This window comes from Rhinatrema bivittatum, chromosome 19 (assembly GCF_901001135.1).
Source record: "Rhinatrema bivittatum chromosome 19, aRhiBiv1.1, whole genome shotgun sequence".
Taxonomy (NCBI): domain Eukaryota; kingdom Metazoa; phylum Chordata; class Amphibia; order Gymnophiona; family Rhinatrematidae; genus Rhinatrema; species Rhinatrema bivittatum.
This window is the reverse complement of record NC_042633.1, coordinates 26,773,739-26,791,023: the sequence shown is the minus strand read 5'-3', so window position 1 is coordinate 26,791,023 and position 17,285 is coordinate 26,773,739. Positions and strand designations below refer to the sequence as shown.

The 17,285-nt window shown below is 47.7% G+C and overlaps 1 protein-coding gene across 1 annotated transcript in view; it reads left to right on the top strand.

The window, feature by feature from the left end:
- The window catches only part of CAMSAP3 (calmodulin regulated spectrin associated protein family member 3), a 97,752-nt gene extending 81,113 nt beyond the window's left edge, over nucleotides 1–16,639 (top strand). The window contains 7 exon segments of the mRNA XM_029584460.1: nucleotides 3,420–5,514; nucleotides 5,875–6,011; nucleotides 9,880–10,109; nucleotides 10,576–10,675; nucleotides 11,447–11,565; nucleotides 13,040–13,158; nucleotides 14,578–16,639. Of these exon segments, the coding sequence (XP_029440320.1) occupies nucleotides 3,420–5,514; nucleotides 5,875–6,011; nucleotides 9,880–10,109; nucleotides 10,576–10,675; nucleotides 11,447–11,565; nucleotides 13,040–13,158; nucleotides 14,578–14,880 (3,103 nt within the window). The 3' untranslated portion in view covers nucleotides 14,881–16,639.
- The last annotated feature ends 646 nt before the right edge of the window (nucleotides 16,640–17,285 follow it).

Here is a 17,285-nt window from a genome sequence, read left to right as displayed (position 1 = left end):
ACTGGATTCCAGATGAAATGTCGGGTGGGGAGAGAGCGAGATCTGGGAATCAAAATACAGGTGGTACTGAAAGCCATGGGAAATCAGAACACCAAGGAAATTTTAGTATAGGGAGAGAAAAGGGCCCAGGACAGAGTCCTGAGGTCATTTATAGTGGTGGAAGAATAGCCATCAAAAAAGATGTGATAGGAGAGAGAAGAGAACCCAGAAAGAATGGAGTCCAGAAATCCAAAAGAGACCAGAGTATCAAGAAGTGGGTGGTGATCAGCAGTGTTAAAAGCAGGTTACAGAGGATGATAAAGACCCTTGACATTGACCATAAACTGGAGACTTTAGCAAGAGCTGTTTCTGAGGAATGTAGAGGGCAAAAGACAAATTGAAGTGGATCAAGAATGGCTTGAGATGAAAAAGTCAAGACAGTAGAGGTGAACTACATGTTTGAGTAATTGGATGAGATATTGTAAGGGAAAAATATGCCATAATACAGAAATCGGGAGGGAGAAAGTGGAATGGGGCTTGAAAAAATTAAGCATTTGGAAGCTATGCTTTACTGCCAAAAAAAATGTAAAATTATGCTTCTCTGGGTACAAATATCCAATAATAATAAAAGAACAAGCAAATGCAGATTGAAAGGGCTCCCCCTCCCTTTGTTTTTGCATGAATTTAGATAGGGGGGAGAAGGAATCAATAGAGATTGATAGAGTAGCATCTAGCAGCAGCAGATTGAAAGCACTCCTGCTCTCCCTGTTTGTTTTTGCTTGAATATAGATATTTACTGAGGATAGAAATCCTAGAAAATGGCCAATGAAGCTGCTTAAAAGATCAGTCCCCATGATGTGGACCAATCAGAACACAAAACCAAAATGACCCAGTGGTAAAATAGCTTCTGAGAAATCGGCCTTGCCTGTAGAGTACATGTCAGAAGCATGAGGGATGCCAGCAGACGTGATGGATGCTTTAAAGGAGGTCATATACAGAATTAACACCAAAATACATAAAAGCCTGGATATTAAACTTGAGACAGTAGTTGACAAAGTTGCTCAGCTTGTCTGTACTGTTGGAGAAAATACTGCACGACTCGCTAACCCCCAGGAAGAGAATTGAAGACGTGGAAATGTCCTTAACTGGGGGAGTAGTGCAAAAATATGAAAGTTTGGAGAGAGCAAATAAAATACAACTGGAAAAACAAGAGGACTTGGGAAATGGAAATCTTTGTAACAACATTAGAATCATTGGGATGCTGGAAGGCGCGAAAGAGCTGACATTATAACCTTTTGTGCAACGTGACTACCGAAAGCCCTCTTCAGACCCCTAATGGCCAGACTAAAATTGGAGCAAGGGTCCTGTGCTCTCTTAACTCCACTGAAAATGCTAGGACTAGGGCTGTGATCTTGTGACTATACATGAAAGCATTAGAGGCTATGGGACAAAAGCAAGAATTGATTTTTCCAACATCCCTGTATGAATCTGATCAAAACAGATGGATAACATTGATAATGGAACTGAACCATCAGCACTGCAGGGAAGAAAAACCGAACTAGCGTATATTACATATTCTATTCTCAAAGCAGAAAGAATGCCACATAAAGAAAAGTCATCCCACGTTTATCCTGTTGCATCCTCTGATTTAAGAATGATTGATTGAAACCAGTTTAGGACAGTGGGCCCAATATCTAATAATTGTAGATATGATAGGAGTACTTTGCGACATGCCCAGCACAACGAACGATATGGATGAGCCATCATTCTACATAAAGAATCAGTTCTTCTAACCAAAAGTAACTCCATGCCCCCATGCCTTTCTAAATCTGATCCAAAAAAAACTCATCTGGCTGTATCTGGACACATTTTTCTAGTGTCTTGCTCAATGCAGACAGATGTAAAACAAGCTGATAATTTGTTTTTTGTCTGCATCAGACACCATATAATTTTCAGTAACTGGCCACACTGTTGCGCTCTTTAATAAATCAGGAACCACTCCTTCCACCATTGGTACATGAATCTTATGTATTTTTTTGTAAAATTTCTATCCCACATTCGTAACAGAGTTTGAAGCAGGGTACAAAGTTTAAAAAGCATGCATAATATGAAGACAAACAACAAATCAATAAGATGGTCAAAAGAACAAGATGAAAAGAAGAGATTCACTATAGCCTGTGAGGGCAAGTTATTGCCCTCTAGGTTTTCTTAATAAAAGCTGCTCAGAGTAGTCCTATGCTGTGGAGTGGACTAGAGAGCTGACTGATCCACGTCCTAAGGTTGAAACAGAATGGGGAACGGGTATAGCCTACCCTCTAGGTGGGTAGAAGATCATAGCTTGGAAGAAGAGAAGATTTTAAGCTTTTCTTGAATGGGTTGGGTCACGGTAGTTTACGCAGCTTTTATCCAGCAAGAGAGTTCCACGGTACCGGGCCTGCCCACTACCGGCTCAAACGCTGGCAACTGTTGCATTGCCTCATAAGGGCAAGGATCCAAGTTACAGTACATAGAGAACAGATGAGAAATTCCCTCTACTACCTCTGTTTTAGTAGTGGGTGTGACAGCTCATGGGTTTCTACATTTTCCCTTTTAAGAGTGCTATCTACCTTGCTAAAAAAAAAAGGGTTTGCCAGAGCCTCTGTCCCCCTCAGAAGCCTTCATCTTTTTTACTACATAAATTTAAAATCTTCCAGGGGACCTTTCAAAGGAAGTTATGCATGTAAATGTAACATACTGTCATAGCAATTTTCAGAATCCATTTACCCGTGTTAAATGCACTTGCCAATAAGTTTTACCCATGTTAATTCAATGGCAGATATTGTAGCAATTTTCAAAGGCGCGCTTACATGGATAAAGTACATTTCCATGTGTAAAACTCAGTTTTAAGCGTGTAAATGCTTTTGAAAATCAGGCCCTTACTATTTAGCCTCCTTATTCTTTTATGATATTCCTATCCTTCTGCATAAGAATTCTTTTCTTTTCTTGGCTCTTAGCAACAGCAAATCTCTACTTATTTCCTTAGACTTCTTCTGGTCTAACTACTAATTCCCTAAGCTGCTTAGCTTGTATGAAATTGGTTTTATGCATTTTTTGGTGTTCCCTCCTTTCCTGCCTTATAATCACAAGCTGTTTAATGATTGCTTTCACCCAGGCTACCTTCTACCTTTAGATTCTGATCCCTATTAGTAAGGATCAGATCTGGAAGAGTCTTCCTTCTACCAGGGTTGACCAACTTTTGAACATTGTCAACATATTTCAAAAACTAACTGTCCTGCTACGTTTTCCCGGCATGTATATTTGGGTACTTGAAGCTCCTCCTAACCAATAAATTCTGTGCTTTGGATTCTTCTGTAGGTTGGTCATTGAGGTTCATCATCTATCTCATCCTATGATAAACCCATCCTAATTGGCTGTTTTTTGTTTGGGTTTTTTTTCCTCAGCCACCCCCTATCCCAGGCTGTGTCCTTCAGCATCCCTTTTGGGCTAGACAGCGATGTGGACATCGTGATGGGGAACCCAGTGGGCATGATGCGTTCAGTCAGCTCAGATAATCTCGCACCCAATGTGTTCTTCACACCCAAGAGGGTGACACGAAGCACTTACACCCCACCTGAGGATGTGGCTCAGTTCCTGGGAGAGTGTAGTGAGAATGGCTTGGTGACGCCCTCCAGGACTGTCCGCAAGGTGCCGCTGTCCATCAAGGGTGGTAGCCGGGAGAAGGAGGGTGCAGGAGGCCCACTGGAGAATGGAGTATCAGATGGTTATAATGAGCTGCCCACGATTGAAGAAGCTCTGCAGATCATTCACAATACGGAGCCCCGCCTGCTTCCTGAGGGTGCCCCAGATGGTTTTTTCCTCCATTCCTCAGAGATGATGGATGGGTCCCAATCATCCCAGCACTCATGGATCGAGAAGGGACAAACTCGAGACAAAGCCTCAGAGCCTTCTACCAACATGGGGGTCTACAAACTGCACAATGGTCCCACAAATGGCCGTCACTCCTCACCAGAGATGTCTTGGACATCACGGGATGATAACTTGGGTCTGAGAGATGACAATCTAGACTTGGATGTGAAGGATGTGTCCCGTGGAGCACCAGCTGGGAGAGAGCCAACAGGGAAGGAGGACAGCACCTCTGATCCAAGTTCCCTCAGCTCTCAAGCAGACAGTTCAGCCTCCTCTGGTTCTGGTGTGAAGATGACTAACTTTGCTGAGCGCAAGAAGAAAATGGCATCAGATGGCAAAGCTGGCAGCTCACCAAAGAACATGCAGGAGGACTTAGAACAAGACATGGCCCCTAGCACTACCACTACCACCTGGGCCCAGAAGGCAGAGGAGAGTCCCATCAAGAGCTCTTCTTTGAACTCTGAGATGAATCAGTTGGGGGCAAGACTAGAAGAGAAGCGGAGGGCCATTGAGGCCCAGAAAAAGAGAATTGAGGCAATCTTCACCAAACATCGGCAGCGACTGGGCAAGAGTGCCTTCTTGCAGTTGAAGAAAGAGGAGGGGCTGGAAGGAAGCGCTGGCAGCCTCGATGAGAAGCCACTCTCACTGGAGGAGCGCCTGTCTAAGATTGAGGCAGAGGACAAGTTAGCAAGTCCCATCAAGACTCCTGAGGAGACAAAGGTCCAGGAAACCAGCACTGCTGAGAACAAAGATGGTGAGACTGTGAGCAAAGCCCGTGGAGAGAAGCAAGTAACCTTTTCTCCGGAAATCACCACAGGAGCCCTAGATGCCAACCTTGGTGACTACAACCGGGCAGTAGCTAAGCTGAACTCTGCGTTGAGCTCATTGCAGATGGACATGCAACGTCTCTCTGATCAGCAGCAGAAGCTCATGCACAAGGAGAAGAGCAAGGCCTGGGTAATCCCAGCACCCAAAGCTTCCAGTAGTCCAAGACCCAGTCGAGAGTTCACCCCACCCCGCTCCATGGATCTCCCCTCATCCCCCTCATTAACTCGCAAGACAAATGCTCCTCCTCCCAGGTCTCCACAGCTCACCCCACGGAGAGCACCCACCACCACCACTGCTAGCATTCCCAAGAGCCCCAAACACTCAAGGCCAGCAGAACTGAAGATCCCACCACTGACACGAGTGCTCACCCCACCACAGAATGTAGACAACCTGCCCCACCTGCGCAAGTTTTCTCCCAGCAAGGTTCCTGTGCAGACTCGCTCCTCCATTCACTTTGCAGATGAGGACCAAGACTTCAACCTAGCAAAGGCGCTGGAGGCAGAGGGTACCGATCCTGCTAGGGACACATCCCAGTGCCTTGAGCAGCAGGGCAACCTGCGACCCGTAGCATCAGTGATACCGCAGAGCAGTTGTGCAGTGGTAACTGCCCCTGGCATGGATGATACGGATGGCGATGGCATCTCATCACCAGGTACAAAGCGGTCAAGCCTTATTGAGATCCCCCTGTCCACCCTGCAGTCCTCTGAAGATTCAAGAGGGGACGGGGAGGACTCTTTGGAGGACATGTCGCTGGATGAGCCTGATCCTGCACAGAAGGGAGGAGTTGGATTCTTCTTCAAGGTAAACCTCATAAGGGAGGGGCAGAATGATTGTAACGATGGAAATACGATTGACGAGAATGAGAGGGACCAGTAGTTAGTGCGCTGCGCTCATTAAGTAAAATACGTGGTTTGCATTCCTACTCTTTGGGCGGGGTAACGCTGTAGAGGTTGAGATCTAGGATCCGCTCCCACTCCTCCGGTTAGGGGTGCTATTCCCTGTTCCTGGAGGAGAAAGAGCCGCGCTAGAGGTGCTCTGCAGAGAAGTGCTGGCGCTCCTGTCCGTACCTGGCTTGGGTCGCTGCCATGGTACAGACTCTGTGCTGTGCCTCTCACCCCCCCCTCCCCCCACTTGACTGCATTTCTTCTTCGGAGCTGACAGGAGGAGCAGAGACCAGAGGATGAGATGGCACAGAGGCGTGCCGCTCTGCTGGAGAAACAGCAGAAGCGTGTGGAGGAGGCTCGTCGGAGGAAACAGTGGCAGGAGGCTGAGAAGGAGCAGAAGAAGGAAGAGGCCAGGTAAAGAATATGTCTAGGTGCTCGTTCGGGTGACTGCTGGGCACAGAATGTGTAGGGAGGGAGGGGCTTTCTCTTCAGGTGTACTGAGGGGGCATGAGTCCATGTTGTGATGGGGGGTGAGCCCGTTTAATGTGACTATAGACGTGAATGCTAACGTTCGGGGTCTTCTCAGCTATTCTATGTTCTTTTGAGATGCGAATCTCCACATCTGTCCTCCAGGTCCCTTCAGCACGTGTGGGAGAATGTCACATCCTCACCTGTAACCATCGTCATAAGGCATGCAGATGCCCTCCTTGTTCTGTGTCCCTTGCCCCCAAAAAGGAAAACTGATTTAAAGAACATAAGCCAAGGGATTGCGTAACCTTTGAAACGTTGACTTGGCTGCAAACTCCAGCATAGGACAGGAGTTAATCCTGCTGGCCTCGCAACCAGACTTCTTGGGCTGTTATCTCGTAAGCAGCCGGGAGATGAGCTTCCGTTTCTCTAACTTTTCCTTTCCTGTCAGAAAGAGTGCCTCGGTAAAAAGGAGCCGACTCTTGGCGCATGACTGAAACTCACATCTCACGGCTGTCACAGTGCTACTGCCTGCAGTAACTGAAGAGCTGAATGCCCTTCAGCCCGATGGGAATTAACCCTGTCAGTCCCGCCAGCCAGTGCCTGCAGAAGACTGCACTGGTTAACTTAACATCTAGAAAGAAAAGGGTTCTTACAGGAGACCAGGACCTCTTTCACCACAGTAACAGATGAGAGTGGAAATTGTTGATGGTGTCCCTCCATCCATTATCTTCCCCCTTTTCCTCCGCTTCAGGCATTCTCTCTCCCCATTCCTTCCAGCATTCCTCCCCTTTCTCCTTCCGATCCATTCTCTGGCTTCTCCCCCTCTTTCCAGGCATTGTCTCCACTCGTACTTCTCCCACTTCTTTTTCCCCACCTCCCCTTGCTCCGGAAATTCCCTCCCTCCCTCCCTCATAGTAACATCATAAATGACAGCAAATGAAGACCAACTGGACCATCCAATTTGCCCAGCAAGTTGCTTACGCTAGTAACTGCCATTTTATGAAGGTTACCCCCACGCCTTCGGTTAAGGATAGTAACTGCTGCTCTGTGCAGATTACTCTGGCTTTATATACCGCCTTGACACATTGCTTCATTGCCTTCACCCACTCCCAAGCTTCTCATTTTTCTTCAGGAGGCTCCTACGTGGGACCAAATCAAAAGCTTTGTTGAAATCAAAGTAAATCACATTGAGACCTTTTCATTGATTTTTGTGATTAGAGAAATAGATCAAGCACATTAGTTTGACAGGACCTTCCCCTGGTGAATCCATGCTGCCTCGGGTCCAGCAATCCTCCAGACTGTAGACAGTTCGCTATCCTTTCCTTCAGCAGTCTCTCCATTAATTTTCCCACCACTGAGGTGAGGCTAACCTATGGCCTCCTCTCTGCTCCTACTCTCATGAAGCGGAACTACCATTGCTCTCCTCCAATCTTGCGGCATCACTCCCATTTCCAGGGATCTATTGAACAGGTCCTTCAGCGGACCCCCAGCACATCTTTGAGCTCCCTCAATATCCTGGGATGAACCTCATCAGGCCCAAGGCTTTGTCCACTTTCAGGTTTCCTAGCTCTTCCCCCTACATTCTCATTTACAGAAGAGAATGAGTCTACCCCATCCCATCCATGCTCTTGTCAACCAGCAATGGTCGTCTTTAGTGAACACCATTTCTTCACATTCCTTGTTTCCTTTCAATTTTACAGTACCACCTCTGACCTTCCTCCTTTCTCGGATAGATCTCAAAAATCTTTTGTCACCTTGCTTCACTTGTTTGGCAATCCTTTCTTCCGCCTGTTCTTTTGCTTTCCTGATTTCTTTCTGTGTGCCCGATTTCTTTCTGCGTGCCCTTCACTTCACCAGATTTTCTTGCCTGTGTTCCTCTTTTGGGGATCCTTTCCATGTCTTGAATGCTGTTTTTTGCCTTTCTATTTTCAGCCCCCTCCTTTGAGAACCGGATGGGTTTCTTTTTCCTCTTGCATTGGTTTACTTTTCTCACATACAAATTAGTTGTCTCTTGTACTAGCTCCTTTTAATCTGACCCACTGTTGTTCCATTTCACCCATCTTCTTCCAGTCTTCTAGCGCCTCCTCGAGGTACGTCTGTATCTTTGAAATCCCCCAAACCGTGGCTCTTCATCCTGGCTGTAATATGGAACCAGGCCTGATGACCAGTGGTCTGATGACCACTGGTCATCACGTCCCCAGACATTTGTTCTCTCCTCTTCCTCCTGACTGCCCCGTTCTTCCTCACTCATGGCCAGAACTCCTCCAGTCCTGGATCTAGGTCGGCTTTCACTGCTTCGGGGGCTCTGAGCAAACTCTCTCTCGTGTGGACGGGGCCCCCTTTTTTTTATGCACATGGCCCTATCTCACACTACCCAATCGCTGAGTCTCTCCCCCCCCCCCCCCCCCCCCCCCCCCACCTCGCTCCATGCTTGGTCTGCACTCTCTTTACTCATCCCAAGTCCCAGCTCTTCCTGAATCCACACTACAAGTACTGCTTGCCCCAGCTTCAAGCAAGCCTCTTCCTATGCTGCTTACACACATCTGTTGTGGGAATTCTTTTTAACAGGTTTTTCACATTCATGTGGAGCTTTCTTTGAAAGAATCTAGCTCATTTGGAAAATCTGAATGACAGAGGTCACTATTGAAATGGTTTGTCCAGCTAACCCTTGGCAGTAACCAAGCAAACCCTGGTTTTAGTAATTTAACTAGGGATCAGGGGGAAATTAGTTAGGGCAAATTGTTGCCAGGAAAAACTGTACCTGTCCCAAAAAGGCAGCATTGGGGGGGGGGGGGGGTTCCTGGGGGGGCACAGGTTCACTTTGTCCAGGCAGTGCTTCGCAGATCATGTCCCAAGGAACTCTGAGTAACTAGCAGTCCTAAAGTTACCTAGACAGCTTTCGACCAGATATTCAGCCAGCCTGCTTTCAGGCTACGAACATAAGAACTGCCATACTGGGTCAGACCGAGGGTCCATCAAGCCCAGCATCCTGTCTCCAGTCCAGGTTACAGGTACCCAAAATGCCAAGCAGATCCCATGCTACTGATGCAATTAATAGCAGTTAATGGACCTCTCCTCCAGGAACGTATCCAAATAGTTACCCAGACACAGTGGTGCTGGTATTTTTACCTGGACCCATTATGAAATTGTATGAGCGTGCACCCCCCCCCCCCCCCCCCCCAAACACACACTCTTTCAGCTAAATTGGACTCGGCAGCATTATCCACGGGGTCTCCCTTCTCCTGCCGTTCTCAGCAATCTTATGTAGAGCCACGGGTGACAGCAAGCTTATAATAATGTGCTCCAGTACCTGCAGGCGCTGAACCTGCTTCCCTGGCTGTCACTTTCCACGTGGCTACTCCTTCCTTTGTGGCGTTAGGTGCCTCTTATTCTGTCCTGCGCAGTCCAAACTGCACTACCATGGATCAAGAGGGTCCACCTCTTTACAGGTGCAGGCGCACAGAGGCCAACTGCACTTTCAATGCCACTAACCTGGGCGCTCCTGTGCCTTTAAGGGGGCGGACTCTGCGGCTGTTTGCCTGAGTTGTGCCTCCTGCTCCAAGTCCGTGTCCAGTTAGTACTGCCATTGCCTGGCCCACTGGCTGACCAGCCCATTGGGCAATAGGAGGGTGCCTCTTGTCCCCGATGCCTTGGGCGACTGCTTTATTCGCCCTACCCAAAGGCTGGCCCTGCCAAGCAGCTCTGAGGGACCTGTGCCTGTCCTAGTGTAGCACGGTGGAGACGTTCAAGGGCCTGGGAGAGAGCTCTGGCGTGGTATGGCTACTTTAACTGCTCTTTTCCCTCTCCTTAGTCAACTGCAGGCAGAGGAAAAGCAACGGGAGAGTGAGGTAGTGGGACCTCGGCGTGGGGACTTCACACGTCAGGAGTACCTGCGCCGCCAGCAGCTGAAGCTCATGGAGGACCTGGACAAGGTCCTGCGCCATAAACCCACCACGGTTCGAGCAGTGAAGAAGGGGCAATCCAAGACTGTCTTCCGGGATGATTCTGTCATCTCCCGCAGCCCTGTCAGGGGCCTCCTGGGTAAGGTGGGACTCTGGGGGGGGGGGGGGGTATCCCTTTGGGTGCCATGTGGGTGGCTGTTCTGATCTGCTGGTATAATGAAGCTAGAGGGAGAAAGGAGATCATTTTAAGTATGGAAGGATTGTGAGAGCTTGGGAGTCACTAGATATGTGCACATGTCTTACCAGAAGGGGATCGCAGAGAGAGAGAGAGAGATACCCGTGCATGCCTTTGTCAGCTGCTTAAGGGAAGTAACTGGCTGGAAGCTGGTTTCCTTCCACTTTTCTTTCAGCACCAGAGGAGGTGCAGTCCAATGAATGCTTGCACCATTTTGCCTGCCTATTTTCTGGGGAGAAACTAGACCTGGATTCTGTCTGTTCTTGGAGGGTCACTAGGGGCCGGGTTAGACTCTTGCCCTGCTTGTATGGGTGCCGGATGATTGATTTTTCTCTCTCTCACTTTGATGTAATGATCTTCCTCTTCACAGGCTCAAAGCTGAGTAAGGTTTACTCTCAGTCCACGCTGTCCCTCTCCACGGTCGCCAATGAGCCCTCCGGGAACATGCTGAGCGTCAAGAGGTCGTCCAGGTGAATGGAGTGCAGCGTCTCCAAATATCCAGCCCAGCTGAGGGGGCAGGAGGCACTAATGGGTCCCCCATGGCTCCATGCAGTTCTGTTCTGTAAACAGACGCACCCCGGCGTGCTGATTGAGTCTTGCTCAGGGTCCTAGACATTGAACCCGAGAACGTGCTTGTCGTCTGGGCCTTACAGAGCTGCTACGGGGAAGCTTTGCGACTGAGCAGGGTGCCCTATGGAATTTGTAGTCCTGTTTTCATGCTGAGAAGGATGGGCAGGCTCAGATTTGTGCAGAGGCAAAATAGGCAACTGCCTCCAGTGCCACATTTTGACAGAAATTGTTGGAGGATGCTCTGACATGTGACCAGCATTCTACCTGTTGTCACTGAAGCTATAGCAATTCCTTTTTTTTCTCTCCCCCCCCCCCCCCCCCCTCTCTCTTGATGGAGAGATTGGAGGGAAGATCTGAGGGAAAATCAATTAAAATATACACGATTCAAAGGTTAGACACATTTTCCCTCAAGGTTTAGACAGTTTGGCGTTCCCCTCCACCTACAATTCTGGCTTTGGAATGTTTTGTTGCAGTAGTGAAGAATCTGAAAGCTAGAAAGTTTCTTGTTACTATTGCATTTCCACGCCATCTCCCTAGTGATCTGCAGGCTGAGTGCTAGAAGGGAAACCTCCATGGCTGAGCCCATCAGCCTGTTGCCTGTCTGTCTCGCCCCTGCTCTCACGGGGCTGGGGCGGTCCTTCCTAACATTTCTTCCATCCCTCTCCTCACAGGGCTGGCTCTCCCTCCGGCCTCGTGTCGCCGAGTCGTCTGCTCTTTGCTCAGAATGGAGAGAAGGACTGGGATAATGCGTCCACTGCTTCATCGCCTGCGTCCATCCCAGAATACACAGGTAAGAGCTGCTGCTAAGAAGTTTAAGTGGCAGTGGTCTTGAGAATGCCCCCCGGGTATGCGACAAGGAGTCGAGCCTTTAGGCTACGGGGAATGAAGATAGAACCTGGGTTCTGGAGCGGCTTAGGTAAGGTGAAACCATTCTGCCTGCTAGCAGTCCCCCTCCCCCCCCCCCCCCCCCCCCCCAGCAGAGGTCATCAGTGAGCCCTGCTGACAGGTGCTCTAGACGCCACCTTGCTGATCCCATGAACAGGGCCATTTTAAGCCTCCTATGAAACCCTGGGCAAACCTCACTAATTTGGGCTCCTCCTTACCATAAAACATTTTTGTGTCATTTATAAGCCATGGACTCTGTCAATCCTTGTTAAGGCCTAAAGAAGATTGATATGGCATGTAAGTTAGCCATCTTATTTTACTACTTTTTTTTTTTTCTTTTTTTTACTATTTCATTCTTTAATGTTTTGGGGGGGCCCTGGGCAAGTGCCCCATTTGCCCTATGAATAAAATGACCCTGCACATGAGGTGGCAACGCCAGCCCTGCTTAACCCAGTCTGTGCATTCTCGCCTTGGCTCCTTGAACTGGCCATCCTTGCCTTGCTTTCCTGTGGCCCTCCTGGGCCTCCCTGTCCTGCCTTGCAACCTCCGGTTCACCTAGCCCAGTCTTGGACCCTGTTTGGGCCTTCTTGTTTATTGTTGCTTGTTCTAGTCCTGCCTTGTCCCGTCCAGTCCCTGTCACCAGCCCTAGCCTAGTCCCTGATTCCAGCATCAGCCTTGTCTCCATACCCAGCCTGGTCCTTTGGGTCCTGCCAGCCACCGGAACCCAAGGGCTCAACCTGCAGGGGAGATGGCTGCTTCAGACAGACAACCTTGCTCTGCCCTGCCTAGAAGTCCTATGCTACCCTTGTGGAGGTTCCCCACTTTTAGCCAGACCTCCAGTTGTGACATAAGGCTTGGGCTATGGAGCTTGGAGTTGGGCCGTCTGAACTGAGGGGAATGAAGGTGGTGACATAATTCTCCTCCCATGGGCTCCTAAGACTATCATAGAAGGACCAGGCTCTGCATTTGGAGAGAGGCTTGTGTATGTGAAAGCAGCCTATTTAGGGGATTGGATTTTGGATTGAATTACTCTGTTCCAAAGCTGTGCTCAAGGCACAAGAGAAGAATTACAATCCAAGTTGGGATCTGGGGTAATGGAGGGCAAAGTGACTTGCCCAAGGTAACAAGGAGCAGTAGTGGGAGAAGTAAGCTTTGAACCTGTAGGCCATTCCCCCCCCCCATGCTTATTTCAGGTTTCCTAGACAAGGCCTGCTTATGGAGAAGAAAGAAGTATGTATGGAACTAGACTCTCTCTGGGTAGGGGTGTACGGATGGCACTAGTTTGACAGGTGGACTGGCCAGCTCCGAGGTTGAGAAGTGTGCTAACAAACTTTTCTTCCTCTCTCTGCTTTTGTCTTCTCTTCACCCTGTTCCTGCAGGTCCCAAGCTCTACAAGGAGCCAAGCGCCAAGTCCAACAAGTACATTATCCACAATGCGCTATCGCATTGCTGCCTGGCAGGGAAAGTGAACGAGCCCCAGAAGATCAAGATTCTGGAGGTAACACCACCTTACCCCTCCGATCGCCTTTCCTGTTCTCACCCTTTCAGATGGGTCATTCTACAAGTGTGAATGGTTAGCGTTCTTGTCTGCCTAAGAGGAGCATGAGCTAAACCTGCATAGGGGTAAAACTCAGTTACCCAATGCGAGGTCCTGCGTGCCACAACCTTCCTCCACACAGTTTCCTTGCCATGGCCATTCAGCACCGCTATCTCACCGTAGTGATGAGTCCCTGAACATACCCTCCTTCAACTTAAAATGAAACCAAACCCATTTCTGCACATTCTTCAAACTTTACAATTTTAAATTTTAGCATAAAAATAGAAACCTGTTAAACACAGGGACGGTAACTTAAAAAGAAAAGTAAACCGTGCGGGCGCCCATACTCATGCGCTTAGGCACGCGAGCGGACATACGCTGGAATTTAAAATCAGGGGCGCAGTGGGGGTGTGACTTAAAACGGGCCTTCCGCGTGTAAGTATGCTCCTAATCTTAAGCCATTAATTGAGAAAATGTATTTCCTTAGGACTTTGCCTTTAACGCTCACAGGGCAGCGGATTTTAAAACATGCTTGCGCAAAGGACATTCCCAGTTTTACCCTCAGTTTGCCCAGTCTCTAGCAAGGTCTCCAGCCACCTTTGGTTCTTCAGCCTGCACTCCATTTACAGAAGAGAATGTACGGGAGGAGCTAGGACAAAGCCATGGGGCCGGATGAGGTTCATCCCAGGATACTGAGGGAGCTCGGAGATGTGCTGGCGGGGCTGCTGAAAACACGGTGGACTATAGGCCTAAAATGCCTCCCTCCCCCCTCAGCCTTATAACCTAAGTTTTTGACAAAAGTCCCGGTATAAGATCCTCCCCCTGACTGGGAGCTTGGACCTCTTAGCCCGCTTCCGGTGTATGCAAGCTACCACGGTTGCTCTCAGAGCAGCGATGGACGTGCCAGGAGCCAGCTGCTAATCACAAAGCTCCTGGTCCTAGTGAGCAGCTTTTAGTGGGGTTTTTTTTATATTGTAAGCATTGCATATCAAGTGATATTCTTGGAATATTGGAACAAATTCCCATATTACTATGGAACCTAACGTAATGTTTAAGCATTACATGAGGTTTCAAATTTATCTGAGTAGGTTAATCGAGAGACCTTATCTGGCTAACTTTAGCTGAATAAATGTGGTGGGGAAAAACAGCCTGCTGAATACATCCAAAAAACATCGTCTGTTTAAGGGTTTTTGAAAATACTGGCTTCAATATAACTTCAGAAGTTCAAAATTCTGTAAAACTATTTTTCTCCATATCCTTAATGGTCCTTTTTTTTCAATGTGATATTACGTCAGGAGGCCCCTTTACTTCTAATTTCTTACAGGGAGGCTTTTGTACCTCTTTTGGTTTCTGATGCTCACCCCTTGTTTCCTTCGGCAGGAAATCGAGAAGAGCAAAGCCAACCATTTCCTGGTGCTGTTCCGCGACAGCAGCTGTCAGTTCCGGGCCGTCTACACCTTCTCCGCAGAGACGGAGGAGCTGCTCCGCCTGACGGGCTACGGCCCCCGCCTCATCCCCACGGCCATGATCGAGGGCTTCTACAAGTACAGCTCCGACCGCAAGCGCTTCACCCCGATTCCCAGCAAGACCATGTCCATGAGCGTGGACGCTTTCACCATCCAGGGCCACTTGTGGCAGAGCAAAAAACCCGGCACCCCCAAGAAACCGGGCACCCCCAAATAATCCATGAGCACGGAGCAGCAGCCTCCACCAAGCTGGCACCCCAAATAAGCCCCAAGGTGGGCCTGGAGGTACTCAAATGATCCAGTGGAATAAAATTGGACCCGCCTAAGTAACTGCGATGCTTGCTGGGGCAGAAAGCAGAAGGACTTCGGCACTTAAAATTAACCAAACCAAAATTCCAGGCTCAAACTCAACCTTTGACTTAGCCCAAATTTTGTATAAGCAGAGTGGAAGTCAAAGAATTCACCTCTTCCCCACCCCCACCCTTCGGCTATCCCCTCCATGAATATTGTAGGTAGCTGGTGGCAGTTCCCCATCTGACTCCTTGCCAAGCAGGAGTCCAAGGACAGCCTGGACAGCAGCGATGGTTGAGGACGTTGCGGTGCAAACTTGCCCCTTCATCAGCTGACCCAGATGTATCCTGGCTAATTAATGGACTACCACTGCACCCCCTTGTATGACTGACTTAGGGAGCCAGAATTCGCCTGACTGCTATTTGACATGTATCTGTATTTTCCTTTTAAGTTTGCAGTAGCATTTCAAGATTTTTTTTTTTTTTTTTTTTGTGTGTTGCTTGAGATATGTGACTTTGTGGGGCTGTGGTATTCTTCTTTTTAGACTTGCCGTGCCACCTTTCTTGGAAAATCAAAGCGGATAAAGTTTCAGGGCCTTCTGTGGAGAGGGTGTGGTGGTGGTGGTAAGCATGGCCACGCCCTTTATTTCCTGTAAACTCTTCAAACCACAAAGCAGAAAAAAAAAATCTGAAATATCACCATCAACGGAGCTGATTGATTATTCCCTTCTCCCCAGTACCAAATTGTTGTAAAATTAGAGAGAGAAGAATCCAGCATGGGGTAGTGTGATAGCTTGCTGCATGCCTGTTTTTTGGCTTTTAATATTTTTTTTTGTTGGGGGTTTCTCCCACTGTGACCTATGAAGGTGGGATATTAGCAAGAGGATCAGAACCCTGTAAGCGAAAGGCCTTGGTCGACTTTTTAACACAGTTACGTGCACACACACACACACACACACTTGTCACTTGTTTTTCTTTTTTGATGTTTTTCTGGTGGCCTGCTGCATCACACGTCCTTGATAAACTAAAGCCACTCAAATATAAAAAGAAATGGATATGTTTAGGAAATGCTCACGTTTTTTAGTTTCACCCCGCATTGCACCATGGGAAGAGAATGAGCAGAGGAGGACTGTGCTTCCCGGTGATGTGAACTCTGCCAGAGTCAGAAAAAGATGCATTGGATGGAGTGTACAAAGAATTTTAGGGGTGCGGGGGCTGTTTGACCATAGGTTAATACCTTTTGGAGTGAAAGGGAAGGAGGAAGATCCCCCCCCCCCCCCACCCACCATTTTGGATTTTCTTGCCAAATGCAAAATCATCTGCTGCTGCCTTGCCTTTGAGAATCGGCCGAATGTATAGAATTTTCTTGACCTTGATCTAGTAATGACGTTGATCTTTGCTGATTTATTAATAATGGTTTTTTTCCTCTAAGTACTTCTGCCCAGGGGGACGATCTCCTCTTCTGGGAGGGGTCTGCACCTTTATTGGATACACTGATTCCATGAAACTGGGGTAAGGGAAACATAAAAAAAAAAAAAAATACAAGATGAAGAAACTTATTGGTCTTGTACTTATATATACATATATGTATATATAGATAGATATAGATATTCTATGTATATTGAAGCTATTTAAATGATTTTGCAATTATTTGTATATAAAAGTAAATGAGGAAATTTGACAAGACTTTTGTAATTCTGGATTATTGAGTGAGTGCTGAGATGTGAGTACAGGTGGGGGGAGTCTGATTTGTTTTTTCCTACTTCCTGTTTTTCTGTTGGCAGATAGATCTGACCTGATTGATTATGGGTGAGTATAGAGAAGGCAAGACTCCCTACTTAGCCTTGAATGACTTGCCATCTGATCTGACTTAGGTTAATCCTGACAGGCTGATCCTGTCCTGATTTGATCCCACTGCATCTATGATCTTGTATTTCTAATTTTCTTGCAGAAATTGTAACTATGTAAGAACATAAGAAAATGCCATACTGGGTCAGACCAAGGGTCCATCAAGCCCAGCATCCTGTTTCCAACAGTGGCCATTCCAGGCCATAAGAACCTGGCAAGTACCCAAAAACTAAGTCTATTCCATGTAACCATTGCTAATGGCAGTGGCTATTCTCTAAGTGAACTTAATAGCAGGTAATGGACTTCTCCTCCAAGAACTTACCCAATCCTTTTTTAAACACAGCTATACTAACTGCACGAACCACATTCTCTGGCAACAAATTCCAGAGTTTAATTGTGCGTTGAGTAAAAAAGAACTTTCTCCGATTAGTTTTAAATGTGCCCCATGCTAACTTCATGGAGTGTCCCCTAGTCTTTCTACTAT